Source organism: Leptopilina heterotoma, unplaced genomic scaffold (assembly GCF_015476425.1).
Source record: "Leptopilina heterotoma isolate Lh14 unplaced genomic scaffold, ASM1547642v1 Lhet_40, whole genome shotgun sequence".
NCBI classification, from domain to species: Eukaryota; Metazoa; Arthropoda; class Insecta; order Hymenoptera; family Figitidae; genus Leptopilina; species Leptopilina heterotoma.
Genome location: NW_025111064.1, coordinates 645726 through 669408, shown reverse-complemented (window position 1 = coordinate 669408; position 23683 = coordinate 645726). Strand labels below are relative to the sequence as shown.

At 29.5% G+C, this 23683-nt stretch overlaps 3 protein-coding genes across 3 annotated transcripts in view; 2 read left to right on the top strand and 1 right to left on the bottom strand.

Moving 5' to 3' along the window:
• LOC122506255 (octopamine receptor beta-1R-like) overlaps positions 1 to 23683 on the top strand; it is an 848536-nt gene that overhangs the window by 677145 nt on the left and 147708 nt on the right. The window lies entirely within an intron of this gene.
• LOC122506266 lies at positions 3820 to 6420 on the bottom strand. Its single transcript, XM_043618358.1, has one exon. It carries the CDS (start codon positions 6418 to 6420, stop codon positions 3820 to 3822), a length of 2601 nt encoding a protein of 866 aa, XP_043474293.1.
• Positions 8143 to 10828, top strand: LOC122506256. Its single transcript, XM_043618348.1, has 4 exons — positions 8143 to 8339; positions 8529 to 8685; positions 9147 to 9345; positions 9627 to 10828. Exons 1-4 carry the CDS (start codon positions 8281 to 8283, stop codon positions 10238 to 10240), a joined length of 1029 nt encoding a protein of 342 aa, XP_043474283.1. The 5' UTR covers positions 8143 to 8280; the 3' UTR covers positions 10241 to 10828.

Here is a 23683-nt window from a genome sequence, read left to right as displayed (position 1 = left end):
CCGAGGTCCCGAAATTTCGCCATCGTCGTAATCACCTTTGCGCCCATGATGCTAACATAATTTTTTGTCCTAACTGCACGGAAAGTATGTCATTGAGGGCACGAACGATTAAACGCTCATATTAGTCAAAAATTAAACTCTCTATAAATGTTAACTCTTTGAAGTCTATAATGATACAAGTTTTAATATAGAAATAAGAAAACAATGTATTCTGGAAATATAGTAATTGCCAATTTTTATAACCTAAATGTGAACAAAACCAAATGTGTCTTAATTTTTTTTAGAGAAAATCGAAAAAAAATTGCACATTTTTCTAGAAAAAATAAAACAAGTTGAAAATGTTTGCATTTTTATAGTCAACATAAAAAGAAACTCGAAAATATCACATTTTAATGCCCGCTTCCCCTACCCCTGGGTTGTAATGAGTCACTTTGCGCCCGCTCTTAGTGCTCGAAATGACATACTTTCCGTGCAGGTAGGACAAAAAAATTATTTTATATCATTAAAAAGTAGTATTTTACACAATTTTTAAAAACTTACCTCCTTATCCTTATTTTTAATCACAAAAATTTTTTTCGTCTTATTTTTTTTAATTTTGAAAAGAGAAAAAAACATGTTCTTCACTTTGGACTTTTATTTTTCTGTATTATATACTGCAAAAATGTGTTAATAAACTGTAACTACACTGTAAAAAAAGGGAGTTAAATTTTAACTCCCCAGGGGATTCTATAAAAGTCGCACCCATTGGGGAGTTAATGCCAGGGGAGTTAAATAAAGAGAGTTAAAACTTTACACCCAAATGCTAACTCCCCAAGGAAAAAATAACTCGCGCGGGTTTTGAATGAAGGGAGTTAGAAATTAACTTTCTTTTGGAGTTGATTTTTAACTCGAAAAATTTCACTCCCAACTCCCGAGTCCGTTAACACCATTAATTTTTTACAGTGTATATATATACTTACTTCAAATATAAAATAGACTACCAATGCTAAAAAATAAAAAACTGGTAGTCTAAATTAGACTACCAGTAACGCTCCTGTATATAATTTGCTTGAATCTCACTCGCACTCATGCTTACTACTAATTCATAGTCTCTCTCTCTCTCTCTCTCTCTGCTCACTGGTCACTCAATAGACTGCCTACTGGTTGAAAGAAACCCTTCAAACAATAGACCAGGTACTCGAGCAGACCTTTCGTTTCTCTTTAAATTATATATATATATATTTATTTCAAATATCTTACTGTCTCCTTCTTTCTAGATACTAAATACCATTATCGGTCTCTGTTTATAACGCAGAAAATCTAACGCTATTGCTTTCTTCCTCTTTCGAAAGTAAATAACATTAGAATGTCTCTCTTTACCTAATTTGCATATCTACTGATTTCATATAAGGATGTGTAGGGTAATGTCACATTGAGTGGACCGCCACTTTAAGTGAACTACCTGAGTTTTTAAGTTATCTGACAGCGGAAACATAAAATAAATAAAACGAATAGCAGCACCGCACCTAGAAACCGTAAGAAATTAAGTTCTGCGATAAATATGTACGTTATTGTTTGATGTAACGCATTTTTAAGAATACAAACCAAAAAAGAAGTCGCTCTTACAATGAGTAAAGTGATTCAGAAGTGTAAAAGTAGTGTAAAATTTAAGTTTTAAAAGGTAACTTATTTTTTTCCTACTACTAGCGCAGTCAACGGCCGCTACGCGGCCGTCTTCTGTACTAGTTCCCTGCCTATTCTCATTTCAATTTTCTGCTACTTTTCTCTTATAAACTTTCTATTAAAAATCCTTATTTTTAATTCTTTTGTCATTTCTTGCTTAAATTTTCTGTCTTTCCATCAATTAAGCAGCATTCACATGCCTACGTTGCTGCTTATTGCGTTGAACAATAATGTTGAGTCCACAATAGACAACTTTTCCTTTAAGCAATTCATACCCTCTATATTGTTTTCCATTGTTTTTCTATTCGACGCCTCCCGTTCATATAATGCTTATTGAAAAACAAATGCAAGATCATTCTTATTCAGTTTTTAGTGCAAGACAATTCTTATTCGATTTTCCGTGCAATAAAATGCTTATTCAAAATTCTATGCTAAAAAGTACAATCTGAAATTAGCTTACACTATGAGTTTTATAAAATTTTCAATTGAATATAATTTTTAATTACAATTGCTTAAACAATATTTCTTAATACGTAAGAGATAATCAAGTATTAAATTTTCTAATAACAATAGATACGCACTGAAATTCTCAGATATTTAATTGCAATTTAATATTAAAAAGATGATTTAGGGTTACATTTATTGTTCTGTCAGTAGCAATTGTTTTGCACACAATTTTGAATAAGCATTTTATTGCACGGAAAATCGAATAAGAATTGTCTTGCACTAAAAACTGAATAAGAATGATCTTGCATTTGTTTTTCAATAAGCATTATATGAACGGGAGGCGTCGTATTGTTAGCTCTGCAGAGGCTATGAATTGATCAAGATAAATTTGTCTATTGTGGACTCAACCTAAAGAGAATTTAAATTTTTCTTTACGCTCACACTCATGGGTCCTTCTTGCTCCACCTGCCCGCAGGCATTTAACATAGCTGTGATTGTACGATTATTCATATTAAATTAATTTTTTTAAATCCAGCTTGCCCTTTCTCTTTTTCATTATTTCGCGTTTTCATATGTATATGTATTATATGCTAAAATAATTTTTTTTCTTAAAAGCTTGTTTTCTAATATTTTAAATTTAATTTGGGCACTGTCAGAACTAACGTGACATATAATATTTTATTATGTCACGTCATTTTTATCATTCAGTGCCTAAAAATAAAAGAATATTTCATTGCCATAAATGTTATATGTTGTTCTACTGGAAAAATCTTCTCTTGTACAGATTATAATATCTATTAAATTGCTTTTTCTGGATGTATCTGACTCAATCATAGATTTCTTTAAAAACAAAATTCTTTACAATATTTGATTCCCTTTGATCTCCTAAGAATATTTTCAGGGAGTCCCATGAACGAACACGAGATAATGCAACATAAAGTTGACCATGGTTAAAAACATCTCGTCTAAGATCTATTCCAATTTTTTCAAAAGTTTGTCCCTGAGATTTATTAATCGTCATTGCAAAAGCTATTTTTATTGGAAATTGTCTACGCCCGAACTGAAAAGGATACCGGTCATCACAATACAATGTTATCCGATTTATGAAAACAATTTCACCAAATCTATCTCCTTCAGTTAAAATTTTACATTTTAATAAATGATTTTTTAATTCTAAAATTTGTAATCGTGTTCCATTGCATAACCCTTCACTAATTGAAAGATTCCTAATTAACATGACGACTGTATTAACTCTTAGTCTCAACTCATGTGGCGGTAAATTTGTCGGATTTAACGTTTCTAAATATTCTGGTAAGAGCGCTTCACTAATCTCACCATTATCGCAGTTTTTAACAGTGTTAACACTGGTATAAATTTTTTCCGTTGAAATATCTAATAACTCAACGACGGATCTGTTTATATCATCAACATCAACATTTCTAGCTGATAGTATTGCCATTTTTGTCAGATCATCAAATCTTTTGTTCTTAATTACGTCTCCATAAATTTCCTCTGCAATGTTTAGATTTGATGAAGCAATACTATCTGATGGTAATTGAAGATTGTTTTCGTCAATATTAGCAGGACCATTTCCAACATCTAATAAAAACTTTGAAAATTCTTTCTCATGTGGCAATGCACGCATGTTTTCTGTTAATGAAAATTGTGAAAAAATAGGCCACAAATAGCTAAACTTAATGCAAAGATTAACTAATTCGCTGCGAATAGCATTTGTTTAACTGGTAATAATTGTCTAAAATCACCTCCAAGTACCATTATTTTGCCTCCGAAAGGCTTATTATTATTCATAATGTCTCTCAACGTGCGGTCAACCAATTCTAATGCATGTCTTGGGGCCATTGGAGCTTCATCCCAAAAAAATACGTCAACACTTCTTAAATATTCTGCCTCTTTAGATTGTGCCTTAATAGTTGGAGATGAATCAGTGTAAATTAAAATTGGTAACTTAAAAGTTTTGTGCACAGTTTTACCATAAGGAAGTAAGGTAGCTGCAATGCCAGTAAATGCCATAGTACAAACTTTTTTCCCTTGACTTTCTAATAAATGGTATAAAGTTGTATAAACAAATGTTTTTCCAGATCCTCCAGGTCCATCAATAAAAAAAGATCGACATATATTATCATTCGCTACTTCATTATTTACTGTATTTAAAACGATATCTACAATTTCTTTTTGTCTCTCATTAAGTTTTTGATATTGTTCAGTGCCAACTGCTTGATGTTGTTCAAGCATTATTTCGCTTTCAATGTCATTTATAGTTTCTACTGTTTGTGGCATTGTTGGAAAATTTGAAATACTTAAATTTTCGGCAGCAAGTAACGTATTTATATGAATGTATGCTTTCCTATGCGCAAAGTTCTCAGTCATTGTTCTCAAGTAATCTTGAGATAATGCATTTTTAAATTCTTCCCATAATTCTTCTGGATGTAAAGGTTGGCAATGTATCAAAATTCGGACAAATAAGTGCCGTAATTGTCTAGGCATCATCCAAACTTCTGCCTCATGCATAGCATTTTTCCACTCATTATCATCCTCAATTAAGCCTAGTGTTAAACATGTTGCAACAAAACTCTCATGTACTATACCATTCACTGTTCTTAAATCTTCGAAACTTGTTGCTCCTTTTACTGTGTTTAATAACAATCTCAAATGAAATAATTCTATTTGAGACGGACTGACAGAATACATACGGCCCAAAGTATTAAATTGCTTTTTGCGTTTTTGCCAAAAGGAGGAGTCTCTTTCTTTCTTAAATACATAATGTGATGGCATTTCCGAATAAGTGTATTTTCTAGCTTCTGCATCACTTTTATTTATATTAAAATATTCCGTGAGTTCTGTTGATCGGTTCAGTGCAGATCTAATTGAATTTGGATCATCAATATTTTCTACTAAAACAGTTTGTTGATTTGGTAAGTGAACAGGAAGACGGTAGATTGTATGACTTTTACCTTGTAAATGATTGCTCAAAATACGTCCACATGCTTCGGGTGGACTAACATATCGAGTTTCAACATAATTTTTTATTTCGTCGTGTTCAATAACACCTAGGTCTTCATTGCTTTGTGATTCCTGAATTACAACAGATGCAGCATCATGCCCTTTATAAATATATTTATAAAGATATTTCACTGCTTTAATGCTTGTTACAACTTCAACATTAATATGACAATTTAATACCATCAAAAGATATCTATTATGCGGTACAACATTTCGATTGTCATATGTAAATCCATCGCGACGTGTATAACTTCCTGTGTTTCGTCGCTTATAATGTGGATAACCATCTTCATCCATATTTGTTTGATCATTAAATTTTTGTGGATAATTTTTGGAACATTTACCGTTATTATCTAAACACCAATCTCCACAAGGACCATGAATCATATTAGCCTCGACGATTTTATGTAATCTAGAATTTTCAGTAGGATCTGGAATTTCAGCTGAAATAAATTTATCAACAATTTCAGTCATTGTAATAAACAAATCAGGTTTGCCAAATTTTCGTACTATAGCCATTGCATCTTGATAGTTCTGTTGCATATATCTTGGTGATCCTGTGTACGTAGATGGAAGAATAACAACTTTTCCAATGCGGTTGTTTGTATTTTCTGAACAATTGTCTAAATGTTGTAAAAGTTCTTCATACGAATCAGCACGTAACTGTTTTTGATTGTTTTTTAAGAAAGTCATTTTATCTTTCTCTGTTTTAACATAATGATCTACTATCCACTGCTGAAATAAGCGGCGTCCCATTAAAATGTAATTCGGGTATTGTCGAATAGCTATTAAGTGTTTTATGTAAGCATTTCTAGTAACTCTGCGTGTACTGCCAACCATTTTAAGACCATCATGCCAACCTCTATTCCCATAAGGATAAAATAATGGATATGTCCAAGGTTCAACATTTGCGTCCATAGAGCTAACGTATTGCAAATTTTTGGTATTCTTATTACGTACTGTAACATATGACTCTGGAATTTCACCATCTGCTGTAGTTGAAAAAATTGCTGCAACTTCGTTAACTCTTTGAAAATTGAAACGTCTTTTATCTTGTCCCTTTTTTAGTGTGAATAATAATTCTAATTCAGGTTCCTTACCGCCATTTACTATTGTCATGGCCTCCAATTCTTCTTTCATCATTTGATAAGAATGAACAAATAAATTATGCTGTCTCATTACATTCCCAATTGCTTGAATAACTTCTGCATTTAAATTAGAATTCATATTAAGTCGATGATTTGTCGCTTCATTAGCATCAAGTATGAAAAGCTGGCCATATTTTGGCATTTCATTATTATCTGGGTATAATGATGTATTAAATTGATAGTAAATTTGCCCTTGAATTTTAAAACAATAAGGTCCCGGTCGTCTATTATTAAATTGTACTAAATTGGCATTAAAAGATGCAAATGAAAATGAATTATTAATACTACGTATATTATTAAAAAAATGACTTGAAAAATCATGAGTGCCATTAAATAATTGTTTCAAAACTGGTGGTGGATCTGGCAAAGGATCTAATCTCACTTTTCCGTGGCTACAGCAATCGTTAAAAGAGTTTCCCCTATTTGATACTTTTTCTGCTGCAAAATGTTTTGCGTTGCAATGAATACACAGAATGTCCATCGCACCCAGGTAATGTTCATTCGTCACATTAGCGGATGAAGGAATGCTTTGGCTATTAGCATAATTGTGTTCATTAAACATATAATTGTTTACTGACTGAGTTGCATTAGATTGCATTATATTATTGTTAATGGCGCTTTCGTCATGATTTTGTGAAATAGTGAAATAGTCATGATCCAATAAAGGATTATTTGAAAAAGTATTAATGGGTTGACTATTTAAAAAATTAGGTGAATCTAGGATATATTCTGCTCTATTTTTACTTAAATTAGTTTGCTCGATATTAATTTCTATTTTATTTGTTTTTTTAGTAATATCTAATTTATCGTGAACTCTACATGATTTCGTTTTCCTTTCATTCAAAATCAAAACATTTGGCTCGATATCAATTTCAATTCTGTTTCTTTTTTCAGGATCAGGAATAATAACCAATTCAGCATCAGGAATTAAATTAATTTTTTGGCTTTGTGCTTTTCTTTTTCGATTTTTTTCCATTTTTTGACTAAATATTCTATATCGATGTGAGTTCTAATATTTGTAACAAATCTTTCGTTGATTTTTATTCAGAATAATCTTTTAAGCAGTCTTGTTTTGTCTATTTTCTAAGTTTCTTTTTATCTGTTTTTTCTGTAATCAGTTTTTCTATTTTTCTGTAGTCTGTTTTTCTATTTTTCTGTAGTCTATTTTACTATTTTTCTTTTTATCTCAATTATTTTACAGGTTATGCAATATAAAGTATCGTTGAAAATTAAGGAAACAAAGAACATTTTTTTCAAAAAATGTTTATTTATATAATAAATAGTTGCAAAATATACAATAATTGATTTTACCTGTTTAATAAATAAAACAAAACACACAAATCACAGTGACGTTGAAAGATTAAGTAGATATTAAAAAATAAATACCTTCGTCGATTTATTTCCGTAGTAATGAATAATATGCAATACAACTGCTAAATAATATTAATATTAATTACTGAATTAAGTAATATTAATTGTTCTTTTTGTTATAATTATATAGTTCCAAAATATAGGTACAATAATTTATTTTGCTTTTTTAATAAAAAAAAACAAAACGCAAATCACAATGTCAATCTCTAAAGATTAAACAGATATTACAAATAAATACCTTCTCCAATTTTTTGTTTTTTTTTTGTTTATTAGATTGCACAACACTTTTTTAAACAACAATTATTCTATTTTTCTCGTATGACAACCAGAAACAGAATATAATCTCAAGATGGGTATGCGAAATAAAAGTTTTTCGCTTTAGGGTTGAACATGCGAATTGCGACTTTTCATGACTCACTAAGGTGCATTCTCATGTATGTAAAGGTCCACGCACAACAGTTCGCGAACGACTTTTGCAAATTTGTTGTGCGTTGGACTTTAAGTAGTAAACTCTATCAATCTATGTTTTACAACTTCATGGTTCTTCCTGTAAGCCATTATTGCATTATTTAACGGCAAGTGCGGACGCGTGGCATAGTAAACGTAATCGTAGTAATTGTGAATCATCACGATGATTGTTTACTGCAGCGACGAACAATTGGATGCTTTTTCCTTAGGTGATAATACTATGTAAGTATTTTTATTATATGTTTTACTAATTAAAAAAAAGAGAATATATATTAAATGAACTAAGACACGTGTTAACTTTTAAACTTTTTCCTACCAAAAATGAAAAAAATATAAATTTTTTGTTATATTTTACTTATTTTCATATTATTATTTAATTCATTATTTATTTAATAATTACTTGTTTTTCAGAAAAGTGACACTCGCAGTTCTAGAAAGGACAATAAATAGGAGGGAAACTCCTAATTCACCAGTGCGATACATATTATCGAATTTACAGAATCGCAAACTCAGACTCGTCGTGTGGAAGGATTTGCATAAACAGTATGAAGGCAAATTGCTGCATAAGGTAATTTGTTTTATTATTAGGGGACGTTCAGGAAATACGTGACGCTTTTTTAATTTTACCCCCCTCTTTATTTAACGCACTGTTGCATACATTGGCGCCATTTTTTCTGCTGACCGTTACAAATAGCGACCCCCTGTAAGCGTTACACGTATTTTTTGAACGGCCTCATTGTTATATTATTTTTTTATTATTTATATTATTATTATTATTATTCACTTAGTTAAATTTTAATATTTATTTTTTCATCTCATGTTTGATTGATTTTCAAATGAAAATTTTAGATCATTTTTAATTATATTTGATAATTACCAATTTTTAAAAATATTTTTGAATTTAGAAATATTCTATTTTGATTAAATAAATTTTTTAATTTTTATACAAATGATTTTATATTTTTAACAGTTAATTAATGATTAAATTTAAAATATTCTATTCATTTCATTTTTTAATATTTGTTTTAGACAATTAAAATATCAAGAGGGAAAATAATCCCAGCAAGCGCTTCATTTTACCGAAAAGAAGAAGGGCTGATGCCCATTGAGATATCCATCCAAGACTACACGAAAGTTGAAGTTTTAGGCGATCTACAAATTGAGGATTCACCTGTCTACGCTCCAATGGAAATGAAAGATGTTGGCTCCGGCATTGGGAAACGCGTCAGTAAGTATCATATGTATATATTATTAATTTAAATATTTCTGTTAATGGATTCATTGTTGTTAGAGAAACATTTTCGTATATTATTGTAATTTTGATTTTTATGAAACAAATTTGATTTTTCTAATTTTTATAAATTCATTCTTTAGTATTTCCTACTTTTATTTTTTACAGTTGTGAAATCTCTTTTTATTTATTAATATCGCAAAAATTTTATTTTCAATTACCTTTAAAATCAATTTATTGTTTCTTATTAAAATAATATTAAATTATCATTTTTTCAGATATTAATGCCTACATAAAAATGAAGATTGAACCAGTGGTTTTTAATAACTCCTCCTACGGCTGCGGTTCTATAACCGATCTACACTATAAGCTCATTGTTAACGTTTCGCAATTTAACAATGAATCAAATCATGAGGAAGGAAGATTTGTTAGCGTCAAAGGGACTCTACGCGAAAATGAGCATAAAACTATTGTGCTGCAAGTAACTGCGATGCATGACATCGAAGACTTAAATAAATCTGTCACGGAAGAAGAACTGGATAAAGGATTTCGGACTCCTCCTCGAGTAAATACGAATTCCGAACCTTCTGCTAATCGTCCAATGGAGAATTCGCGATCTGTAAATCAAAATTTTGTGCATCAACAGCTTTCTCAGAAATTGCCAAGAGAAGATTCAAATGCTGGAACTTCAAATCATCTTCCTAATCGACATGTTTCTGTGGAAAATTCGCTGCCTGCTGATCATTTGGTTCATGCACCGTCCGGAAATCTAGTTGTCTCACCTTGTTCTGAGAATTCTCAGAATACTGAAAATTCTCAAAAACGTCTATTCAGAAAGGAAGACTTTCCGAAACTGCCTTCCCCGAAAAAAATCAAAAATATAAAAAATTAATGCAATATTGCATTTTTTTTAAAGTTCGTATTATGATTTCACAATCAAGTTTAAAATTTTTTTTTTCTCAATCAAGTTTAAAATTTTTTAATAATATATTTAAACTTTTTGTTTTCGTTTCAATTTTTTTTAATTTTCTGCCACATGGTTCCCAGAATAAAAACACACTGGACAGTTCTATTTCAATAGAAAATACTTTTAGTTTGTCGTTACGTATTTACCTAAAACTTAATTTTTTTTAATTTGTTACCACATGGTTCCCAGAATAAAGAGACACTGGGCAGTTCTATTTCAATAGAAAATACTTATAGTTTGTCGTTACGTATTTACCTGAAACTTAAGTACAGTCAAACCTGTCTAAATAATACTCTATTTAATTTTTAAAAAAAATTTCTATTCAAAAATATTTAACAAAAATTATTACCACTCAGTTACCGAATATTGCAAAAATATTGCAAAAATTAAATTATTAAACAATTTTTTAATGCTTGTAAAATGTAAAAATCAAGTTGCATTCAGACAGATTCGACTGTATTAATCGGTTATATGACCAAAAAGATGAAAAATGTGAGATAAGTCTAATTAGATTTCTAAGTATGACCAAAAATACGAAAAATGTGAAATAAGTCTGATTAGATTTTTATTTATGTTATGAAAAATAAAAAATGTGTATTATTACCACTGGCTGTGTAATAAACTTTTTGTGTAATTTGATATTTAAAAAATAATTGCATTCTGAATTAATTATTCTCCTATGCTTATAATTTAATTTGCATTAATTATTATATTATATATATTCTATTTAATAATTTTCTTTACAAAATAAATTAATTTAATCAAGCATTAAAAAAATTCAATTTAATTCAAGTATTAAAAAAATTATAACCTGTTTATTAAGATTTATAAGCAATTTTTTTTAATTTAAAAAATATAAAAAAATAATTTAAGTAAATTTGTTTCTAATTTTAATACAATGTATTTTTTAATTTTCTTATTACATTATTAAATATTTAAAAAAATTTTATTTTTTTATTAAATCTTATTAAAATAAAATTGCATTGTTTTATTATAATTTTCTATAAATAAATTTTCTTATTAAATCTTATTAAAATAATTGCATTGTTTTAATATAATTTTCTATAATAATAAATAATAATAATTTCTTTGCGAAAGGAAATAAATTATTAAAATAATTGCATTTTTTATTATAATTTCTATAATAATAAATAAATAATAATAATTTCTTTACAAAAGGAAATAAATTAATTCAATAAAAAAAAATTCAATTTAATTCAAGTATTCAAGTATTAAAAAAAATTCAATTTAATTCAAGTATTAAAAAAATTATAACCTGCTTATTTATATAAGAAAAATGCAAAATATTTATATGTTAAAAAACTTATTGAATAAATTTCAAAAAAGGTAATCAGCATATTTAAAAGTTTGCGCCAACCAACAATCGGACAACCGCAGCTCCATCTGCATCATGCACTTTTGCTTATGAGTATGCCTTTCTCTAATGCTTTGTTCCTAATCGCGCTGCGAGTTCTCTTCGATATTTTCGATATTCGACCTTGCCCATGCCTTCATGCTTTTTTTTGGTAGGACTTTGGACATTGAAATTGATTGTCTTAGTTTAATTAAGTGATAATTTTGACTCAAAAAAAATTGTGGTGGCTGCTATAAAAAGTTGTATTTGACTATGAGTGGACCACTGTTTATAACCATGAGAGGACTTCCTGTTTTTTAAATTTTTAATGTCAGTTTACCATTTTTAAGGAAATAAATTGACAATAAATTGGTTTGAAACTATGTTTTATGTTCTTTATTAATTTTTTTGTGATATTGATGTGATATGTGCCAAAATTATTAAAAGTGGTTTCACTTGTAAACATTGCGACACAATCTTGGTCTGAAGCTGCATAAGCATAAATTTTGTTTTAATATATCAGAAATATTAAATTAATTAAAGAAAATATAATAACTTTTACAATTTTTTAGGAGTGGTCCACTCAAGGTTACATTTTTTTCATTCCTTAAAAATTAGCTATTTTTTGAAAGTTAATTGTTTTTTCCAAATAAAAATAAAACAGAGCTATTATAGTGTAAACACTTACCTAGGGATCTAAACTAAAGCATGGAACAGAAACCTCCGATTAATTTTCTTACATAAAGAATTTTTTCGAAAAAAAGCTTAGGCGGTCCACTCAAGGTGACATTACCCTATGTATATTAGGGTGGCCGTTAAAAACGACATTTTGGAATTTTGTCCATTTCCGGGTCGCATTTTGTCACAAATTGAAAAAAATTAGATACGTATTTTTTTATTTTTTTAAAACTAATATTTAGTGGTGCCTATAGGCTATTGAAATTTTGCATGGGAAAAAACTTTTTGCGTAGATTTCCTGTAAAATCGTTGAAAATTAATATTTTTTGACCGGACTACTCTGTTTCTCTTCATAAAAGTTCAAAGAATAATATACAATTTTTAACATATGACATTTTTTAAGTTAAATATTTTTTACAGGACCCAAAAGTTGACCAGAAAAAAACCAAAATAGGTTATTATTGACAAAAAATATTAATTCTAAAAAAACGAGAAATTTAAAATGTTAATCATGGTTTCTATTGTTTTTGAGGTCGATGATTACAAAACTGATGTCATATTTCAAAAATTCAAAATGGCGGATCAAATATGGCGGCATTGAAAATTTTAAAATTATTCAATTTCTAGGAAACTTCGTATCAAGAGGTTGTGGGAGTCTCTGATTACAAATTTGAAGTCAGATTTCAAAAATTTAAGGTATCGGATCCAATCTGTCGGGCATAATGTTTAAAAAATTAATAATTTTTTATGATACTTAATTATGGAATATCTTATCCCATTAGTGAACAAAATTTTTGTGAAAGTTCTACCTAAATTTAAGATAATTAGAAATAACTATTTTGATAAAAAAAAGTCGATCTCTGATTTAAATAGTAATGTTCCTAATAAATCGATTAGTTAAAGTGAACTAATAACACTGTGTGACAAAATAAAAAAAGTTGCCTGCACTTTTATGGAGACCTATTACAAGTTGTTGGTCTAGTAAAACTATAAACAATGATGTGTGAGAAATTTCCCAAACACCCCCAAAATTTAATTTTAGGGACAAAAACCGTTTTTTGTGTATTTATGTAGAGAATTAAACGTAACTTTCGTAATTTTCAACCGATTTTCAAAATTGTTCTTATGTTTGAAAGGGGAAAAGCACACCTTTTTAACCGTGTATTGCTCGTTTAGTCAAAATAAAAATTGACAAAAGCGCTGTTGAAAATATTTGCGATTTATCGATTTTCATTACATTTTTTTAACTTTAACGAGCTTTTTAGAATAGTATTCGAATTTACAGATTTTTTTCATAATAATTTCTTAAAAGTATACTTAATTCTGCGTAAACTGAGCATTTTTTGAAAAAATTTTAATACAAATTAAGGGAGATACGTGAATTTTAAGATTTTAAAATTTTTTCGCTAAATTTACAAATATTTCAATTTTATTGTGGAATTTACATCAGGGCACTTTAAATTTTGTATTCACTAAATTTAATTAATTAACTAAAACGGCATGCATGTCAAACTTGTTTTTGATAGATTTAAATAAAGACAGAATCCGTATTTAGAAAGGGGTCCGGTTAAATTTTAAATTTTCTATAATTTATATTGCTTAAGTGTGTCAATGTTTTTCAAACATTATTTAGGATTAAAATCTATTATATAATCTTCAAATAAAGAATAACAGATACTTATTTGACAATTTATATAAGAATGCCTTAAAATTTCGTAAAATATAAATTTGAACTTCTACCACATTTTTTAATTATTTTTTATTGTCGATCTTTTCATATGCTTTTTCGCAATACTGAACAATTTTATTAATTTTGATAATATAGAATAGATTTTATTCCTAAGTAATGTTTAAAAAACATTAACACACTTAAACAATATAAATATAGAAAAGTTAAAATTTAACCGGACCCCCCCTCTAAATACGGACTCTGTCTTTATTTAAATCTATCAAAAACAGGTTTGACATGCATGCCATTTTAGTTAGTCAATTAAATTTAGTGAATACAAAAATTAATGTGCCCTGATGTAAATTCCACAACAAAATTGAAATATTTGTAAATTTAGCGAAAAAATTTTAAAATCTGAAAATTCACGTATCTCCCTCAATCTGTATTAAAATTTATTTAAAAAATGATCATTTTACGCAGAATTAAGTATACTTTTAAGAAATTATTATTTAAAAAATCTGCAAATTCGAATACTGTTCTAAAAAACCCGTTTAAGTTAAAAAAATGTAATGAAAATCGATAAATCGCAAATATTTTCAACCGCCGTTTTGTCAATTTTTGTTTTGACTAAACGAGAAATACACGGTTAAAAAGATGTGCTTTTCCCCTTTCAAACAAAAGAACAATTTTGAAAATCGGTTAAAAATTACGGAAGATACATATAATTCTCTACATAAATACACAAAAAACGGTTTTTTGCCCCTAAAATTGAATTTTGGGAGTGTTTAGGAAATTTCAAACATACTGCTTTTTTGAGTTTCTCAAGACGAACAAGTTAGGATAGGTCCGATTTAAAGTGCCATTTACTGTCACACAGTGTAATCCATACTTTTATGTACCCTTTTTCCTAAGTGTAACTATCTAAGTGTAACATCACATGTATTTTTCTAATCTTTACTATGTAGAAAGTGTAACAAAGGATGATGGAGTCAAAATATGTATATAAAATCGTATCATCTAATTTGTGAATTAACCTTATCAAGCTAATAAATACTAACCTTCTAATTTCTGATTATCATCGAGGTCCTGTTTAAATTATTAACTTCAGATTTGTAATCAGGGACCCCCAAAACCCCCTGATACGAAGTTTTCTATAAATTGATTAATTTAAAAATTTTCATGGCCGCCATATTGGATCCGCCATTTTGAATTTTTGAAATATGACTTCAGATTTGTAATCAGTGACCTTAAAGTCATTAGAAACCATGATTAGCAGTTTAAATTTCTTGTTTTTTTCAGAATTAATATTTTTTGCCAATAGTAACCTATTTTGGTTTTTTTGTCAACATTTGGGTCTTGTAAAAAGTAGTTAACTTAACAAATTTCATTTGTTAAAAATTGTATATTATTCTTTGAACATTTATAAAGAGAAACAGAGTAGTCCGGTTAATAGTATATTAAGCAACAAGGGTATAAAGGCAGCCTTTTTTTTACGGTGATTTTTGTGACACGAGTGGAGGTCGAGGGCGCCTGCAGACCGGAAGGAGTGTCACAAAAATCATACGGGCAAAATCCAGCAAAGTCTATCAAAGTACAGAATAGTATGGGCCAAATAGGGGAGGGTAGGCTACATTGAACCTGGTTTTTTATAAAGTTTAAGAACTAATTAAATTTTACTAATTTTGATCAGGTTTTTGTATCAAAATTAAACTGAAGTACTCCTTTAGTTAATAGAAACGTTACAAACACAAATTATTATGATTAAATAATTAAATTTAATTTTTTTCTAACAAGTTACACTTTTCTTATTTTGAAGGATTTGTGTCTTCATTGAACCACCTCTAATAAAACACTACAATTTACTTCAAAAATAATATTTCCACTTACACATTGTAAAAAATCTTATTTTTTACTCAAAAAAATAGAAAATTATTGTTAAATAGTTATTATTGGTTAATATAGGAGACTAATATATTTCGATGTCAGAGTAGGTAGCAAAAATGACAGTTTAAGTTTATCACGTTGACAATTGTGATGAAAGCATGTCTTTCAGTATGTTTTTTACTAATTAGTAGAGCAGACAACTTTACAACTATTAAAATTGAAAATTCTTTGCTTTTGCGGGTGGTTTAATGATGCTGCACTCACTGTATTCACATGACATTCACAACAAAAATTGTTTATAATAAATTTATGTAAGAGTTAAAATTCTTTATCACATCGGAATATTAAAGTTGATACCCAAAGCGAAATAAATCATAAGTTTACTAATTTTTAAAATTTCCTGTTTCAAAAAAAAACTTGATTATATTTTCACAAAATTTTTTGTTTTGTACGTGAAAAACAGTTTTTTTAAATTTTTTTTATAAATAATAAACCTACGTGCCCGAAATTTTTGGACATAGTTTGTTTCGGTAAAACTAACATATGGGTGATTCTACAAAAGAGGGAATTTTGATGTCTGAAGCATGTTTTGTATATTAATTTTGGAAAGAATAATTTTACTTTTAATGGAAATTGTAAATCTTAATGGTTTCTATTATGGCACAGAAAAAAAACCGATGAAAAAAAAATATTTTTTTCCAAAAAATACACATTATAGTGCTAAATTCTCATTCGTCTGGCATGTCCCTTTTGGAGAATGACAGTTCATATTGAAAATAAATATCACTTTTCAAATGTTTTGCGGAAATTTCATACTGAATTAGTAATTTTGATTAGTTGTAGATTACTAATATGAAAATAATTATGACGTTTCTCTATATCTTATTTATAAAATATCTTCGCGAAGTTTGTCCCCTGAATTTTTTATCATTCGTCTGGCAGTGCAAAAAATGTAAAAATTATTAAAAATCAACATTCTGATGAAGTGACTGTTTGTTGTAGTTGTTAATCAAACTAAACTAAATGTGATACCAATCGGGTTTTATTGAATCTTCTAATCTATTAACCAAGATTTCTCAATTTGTTACGGAGATTGTGTTGTGACCAGACAAATTCTCGTTCGTCTGGCATACATTTTTTAAAAAAATATTTTATTTTTTGGTTATTCTATAGACTTATGTTTTGTAGATTATTATTCTCTATAAGATAGTACTGAAGGATCTTTTCATTTAATGTTATTTTTCTATTTTTTTAAACAAAAAATGCCAAATTCTCATTCGTCTGGTTCTCATTCGTCTGGCACTTTTGAGATAGGATGTATACTATATCACTAAAAATAGCGTAAAACTAACAATTTTCAACTATTGTTCGATTTTCTGGTCTTAAAATAATCCTAATTAAATTTGCAAGAAATTGCTATAACTGAATTTTCAATTTTCATTTCGCATAAATAATTATATTGACATAAAAAAACAAATGGAATAAGTATTTTTTTATATGAATAAAGTTTAGCCCACTAAAATCAAAGTAGTTCTTTATTATTAGACACTTGAACTTACTTTTACAATTCTATGATTTGTGAAATTGTGCTTATAGAAACAAATAGACCATCGGTAATTTGTTATAAACAATTATTAATTAAATTACAACCAAAATTAATTAAACCGATGACTTTTATTGATCCTCGTAAAAATCGTTACTTGGGGGTTTTCGGGGTTGCTGATTAAGAACCTAATGTCAGTTTTTAAAATTTTTCAATTCAAAATGGCGGATCCAATATGGCCGACGATTTTGGAGAAACTTAACATATTCGTCTGAAAATCGTTACTCGGTGATTTTCTGTTTCGCTTATTACACTGAGAAAACTGGAGAGTCAAGTTTAGAGGTTCAAAAAGTGTATGTTTCCTTTGCTTATGAAGAGAGTTAAATAGTCCTTCTAAAATAAATTTTGAATTGATAATGGAAATCTACTTGTATATTCTCTCCCATTATATCTGAGGGTTAAAAGTTGCGCAGAAAATGTGTACGATCTGATGCGCGCGAAATTATTTTTCTGACATTTTATGTATTTAATTTAGGGGTTAGGTTGCCATTTATTCATTTCGCGCCGGATAAGGAAGGGATTTCTCAAGATGGTTAATTTGTCCCTCTGTTATAAACTCATTTTCCCTCCAAGAGAAATGGCACGAATATCTGTCAATGGTGTATTTGACCATTTAGATTGTTATCCAATAGCTAACTCTCAAATATCAACGATTTGTCCCTCCAGATGTTTAGTCCAATACTCCAGTTTTCTCAGTGTACCAATCCGAGATCAACTTTTTTCAAATTAACCATTGTTTTTACAATTTGTTCAAACAATTTAATTATGTTTTTTAGTTCTACTACTATATTTATAGTTCATACATGTATAAAAATAAATAAATAAATTTTAAATAATTTTTAATAATCATAATTAATTAATTAATTACAATTTATTATTATTATTATTAATTATTAATTACTTAAATAAATTAATAAATTATTAAAAAGTAAATTCAAAATTAAACTCAACGTTAAAAACTAGAGATGTACTCAAAGTATTTAGTATTCGATTTTTTCGGGTACTCGATTTCTTTTCAGTCCTCGGAAATTTCCGTATGCATCAAGTATTCCGTATTTTAAATAATCTTGAACTATCTGATTCAAAAGTTGCGAAAATGGTGGTAACTTGTAAATTGTTAGTTCTAACTTTTCCTCTAGGTTAATAACTTATTTAACGTTTAAATATATTTTACAAAATCAAATTTAATAAAAATCGAACAATTTTTTTAAAATTCATTTAATTAGATTCTTAATCAGCGACCTCAAAAACCCCCGGGTAACGATTTTTAGACGAATACGATCAGTTTTTTCAAAAGTCGTCCGCCATATTGGATCCGCCGTTTTGAATTTTGAAAAACTGACATTGGATTCTTAATCAGCAACCCCGTAAACCCCCGAGTAACCAATTTTATAAAAATCCATTCATTAATTTTTATGTTAATGTGAATTTTCTTGACACGATTTTAATTCTCTGGATAAATTGTTTATAAATAACCATAACTTTTGTAAAATTTAATATTTTGTCTGGCCACTTATGGATGTCTTTATTAGTACCATTAACTTGAAGTTAAAATACTTTTCAGACCTTAAATGAGAAAAAAATGTTGTGTCCAAATTTTCTTGATTTTCGTCCTTCGTTTGTAGAATCACCCATATACAGTAAGAAAACCTACCACGTCAGTCATATCCCATGAGTGGGAGTGAGACAGACTTATGCGATTCCCATACTTTCCTATGACTAACTGATAGCTTATCTTACAGTATATTAAATACGAAAAAATTTCACTCAGTCATTTCTCAGAAAATTGAAGTGGTTCACTGTTGACGCTGGTTCAATGTAGCCTACTCTCCCCTACAGTAAAGTACGGCTAATAAGCGTTTCCCATACTTTAGAATGTACATGGTTAACAACGGTATTTAAAGTAATTGATACCATTCTTATTATACTTCGCACACATAGAATTTGTTACTTTGGCTCCTCGTGTAAATTTCTGACTTGTAAACTGTACCGCTTTTTAACAACTTTTTAAACACTTTTAATTTATTTCCGTAAATTCTGTTTTTCTGTAATATTGCTAGAATATGATTTTGAATTTTCATTTTCGTTAAGGGGTTACGCCACCCTAAAATTTTCAAAAAAATTTATTTTTTTTTTTTGCTTAATTTCAAAGTTTATATTCTAACGAATATTTTGAGATGTCGCCGAAGACAATGTCTCACTAATTACAAAAGTTATGGTCATTAGAAGTCAGCGCGGTGGGGACGCGCCGAGAGCTGCTGGAAGCAGCGACTTTCTATTTTCGAATGGTCTAGGGGGCCCTTTCATGATTTAGGAAGGGTCCTTTTCATTGTATCCCTTCCATTCTTAAATGAAAAAAATTATGCCCCTGGAATTGCTGATTAAATAGTACATTGAAAAATTTTCAAGTTATAATACACTAAAGTTCATTTTTTTCTTCTTTTGCGTTTTTCTCGAAACCATAATTTTCGAGACGGTGTACACGATAACTCAAAAACTATTCAATCGATTGACTTGAAAATTAATATACATCTTCCTAAATAGATTTTCCACAGAGTGACGTGGGATTTTTTTGATTGAATAATTTGAAAATTTTTTATCCAATTTTTTATACGGTAATTTTAGCCAAAAAAATGTCAATTTTTGAAGTGCTTCCATTTGCGTAAAAAATTTTTTTTTAAATGGCTTCGTCACTCTGTTCAAAATTTATCACTTTTTAAGAAAAATATTGTTTTACTTGTTTCTGACAAAAATTGAACTGCCAATCATGTACACCATCAAGGAGTGCTCCGGAAAAATTGATCCACGCCAATAGTTATATCTCCGCCATTTTTAATTAAAAACAATTTTTTTTAATATTTATAAAGCTCAATATATGTACTAAAGCATCAATAATTGTAAAGAAGTCCTACCTGAAACAGTTTTATCAAAAAAATTCCTAAAAAACCATCCGATTTTCATGCGTTCAGGGTTGCGTAACCCCTTAAACCTCCTACTATAAATAGTGAATTTCCAATTTTATCGAGTTGTAAATTTGGAGTTCTGCGTTTTTGCTTCCATGTACCAGTGCTTTCAATTTGCCATTTATGTCTTCAAAGGCAAAACAAGAGTAGACCCAAAGCGGACATAAATTTTCGACGATTTTTGGCAAATGAAGGAGCGAATAAATATTACACGTCATATATCTTAAATCGTATATATATTTTGAAATCTTTGAACAAATTCGTTGATCATTCTTGATGCGTCGAGAATCATTTGGGTTGAGATACTTTGTTAAGAAAGAAGAAACACTGCTCCAACTAATAATCGAAAATGATCTAGGCATTCCGTATTTAATTTATCATGTAATATGATAAGAGCGTAGTAAAAGAAGAAAATCTTTAATTCGGAAGCTTTCCAATATTTTAAGTGCTGTTTTATTGACAGAGGTCGTCTCTGCACGAATCCCGGAGGTTTGATATTTAGAAGCCTTTCATCAATAACATCAATATCCTTAAAAAGTGAAAAAGGTTGATCGGCATATTTTGGAGAAAACCATAGCTTCATCAACAGCTTCATCACTCCTTCAAATACAAAAGTGCATCACATCTACTGCTGTTGTTGTTATCCATTTATACACAAGCATTGAAATTATAGCAAAACCTTTTACACCGCAAACAGGACGTTTCTTTCTTCGCCTTGCATGAGGTCTTTCAGCTTCTTCTGCTTGGCTTCTCCTTTTACGTTAACAGGATCTTCATTATCATGAATTTTAAAATCTACTCCATTTTTCAGAAGACTAAGTTCGTCATATAGAGGTAAAAGGAACAAATTTGGTAAAGGTTTTTCTTCACTAAATCACATGGCTGCTAATATCAGGTTTTCCTTTTTAAATCTTTCCGAATATGGGAGTTCATTTATAACAAGATATAACGGCCAAAAAGAGAATTTCGAAGATTTAAATACTTGCACACCATCATTATAGCAGCAAAATGAAATATTATTTGCTTCTGATAATATTTCACCGGGTTCACTCAACTGTTGATAAATAGTTCCATCATAAATATCTTCTAAATTATTGAGACAGTTAAAAAATGGCCATGAGCTGTTTCACCAATACAAGTCGGACACTGTTGATTTTCGTTAACTAGCCTATTTAAACATTGCTTACACTAAAAGTGCTTATTTACAGGATTTTTAAAGTCTGCGAAATATTTTTGAAACATATATAAAGTTTCTACACACTGATTCGGTTGAGGACAATGCAATTGAATTAGTTGTAAAATAGACACCAGTAACACACCCGTAACTGTATGTCATGTCGCAAGGTAAGGAATAAAATGCTTAACAAACTTTCTAATAAAGTTAGCGGACAACCAAGAAATAAAGGTGGATCGTCATTAATTCGAGGATTTTCATTTTCATTATCAGAATTATCTGTGTCTTCATTACCAGAAAAATCTAAGGCATCAAAGTATTCTAAACCGAAATTATATTTATATTTATTACTATGTGGCATATCATTTCAATTAAACAGTAAAATGAATTAAACGATTATTCTCGGGGTGTTCGTTATATTCTACAGTTTTATTGTGTTAAAAAGTATTGAAAGAGAATACGTTTATTTGCAACCGATTAATTATCTTTTATTGTTTAGTTGCTGTGCTAACTTTAAAAAAATTTGCAAACTGGCCGGTTTGCCCCACCCCCTGGGGTAAACCGGTCAGTTGGATTTTTTATCTATAATATTGCATTTGTATAATCTACAATATCAACAAACATAAAGAATCGCGTGAACAATGGTTGTAATAATGTAAACAATAATACAGGATTGAATTTTAATTAAATAAATAATTTTTTTTAATATAAAAACAAAAATGTTAGAAATTATCAGAGAAACAATATTAAAGGGTCTTATTCTCATTGGAAGACAATTATTTTTCATTAAAAGTAAATATTTTACTGAAAAAACTGTAACGATGGGCTATGTATTAATATTAGAGAAATAGAATACGTCACACTCACAGCCATCGTAGTCGCGTTCAGCGTGAGAGCTACGAGAGAGTAGCGACCGCGCACGAAACTTGCGTCGCCTGCCTCCGCTCCCCCCACCACTCGCTCTCTTCCCGTCACGGCAGAGCGAACCGATATACCTCGCTGCACGATCCCAGATCATCAGTTCGTCTACCGCCTTGGCTCGAGGTGCTCTTCTTGCCTAACAGGTACGAACTCACTTTGGGCATTAGACTCAGACAGAGGTGCTCTTTTGGTGAGTAAAATGCTGTCAAAAGAAATGTTCGTTCTACCCAGGTGCTCTTAGGTCGAACGAACTGTCTTTTACCAGGTACTATGCAACTGACCAGGGGTGCTCTCGTGGAAAGTTGACAAGTACGCCTAGTTTAATTAACTTCCGTTCCTCGTAATTCATATTCACTCGTTACCGCATACGGCAAGGATTTCGGCAGCACCCGGAATTTGAATTAACCCCTAGGTGCTACTTGGTTAATTCTTAGAAGTGCGCGCGCGCCATAGGTATCGTCGGACTCGCGTAACGTGGAAACCTATTCTAAAACTGTCTCGCGAATATGAATTAAATCCCTGCATCGGAAATGCAAACTGAAGCGCGAATTACTTGTAACTAAAATCTAATGCGAACAAAGTTTTGACTTAACTCCGCGAGAACCGATAATTATAAGAATTAGTATTATTTGTTTAAATGAATTTCTAATGTTAACTAAATTATTTCTTTCGACGAGAAACAGATGTTAAGTTACTTTTCATACTAATTTATGTTTCACTATTTTTATATTTATATTTATTGTTTTCTTATATTTCTTATTTTTATTGTTTGTTAAATATTTTCTTTTGATTTACAATATATTCACTTTCGAAGGTTTAAATTGAGACTCGTTACTGACTACACCTCTCCTCGAATTCACAGCAGAAATAAAAATTACGCAATGCTCAACCCAATATTTAGTAATTATTAATTAAAGAAACTACGTTAGGTACCCGGACTCCATCCGGCGAGCGAATTCCGGAGCAATAAAAAAATCATATCATTACAAAACATTCTAATTAATAATATTTTTCGTGAAACTTTGATACAATGAAAATATCCTATGGCCGGTTTGCCCCACAGGCTCATTTTGAGAATTAATATTTGTTTTAAAAAACCGCTTTGCAAATTCATCAAAGTTT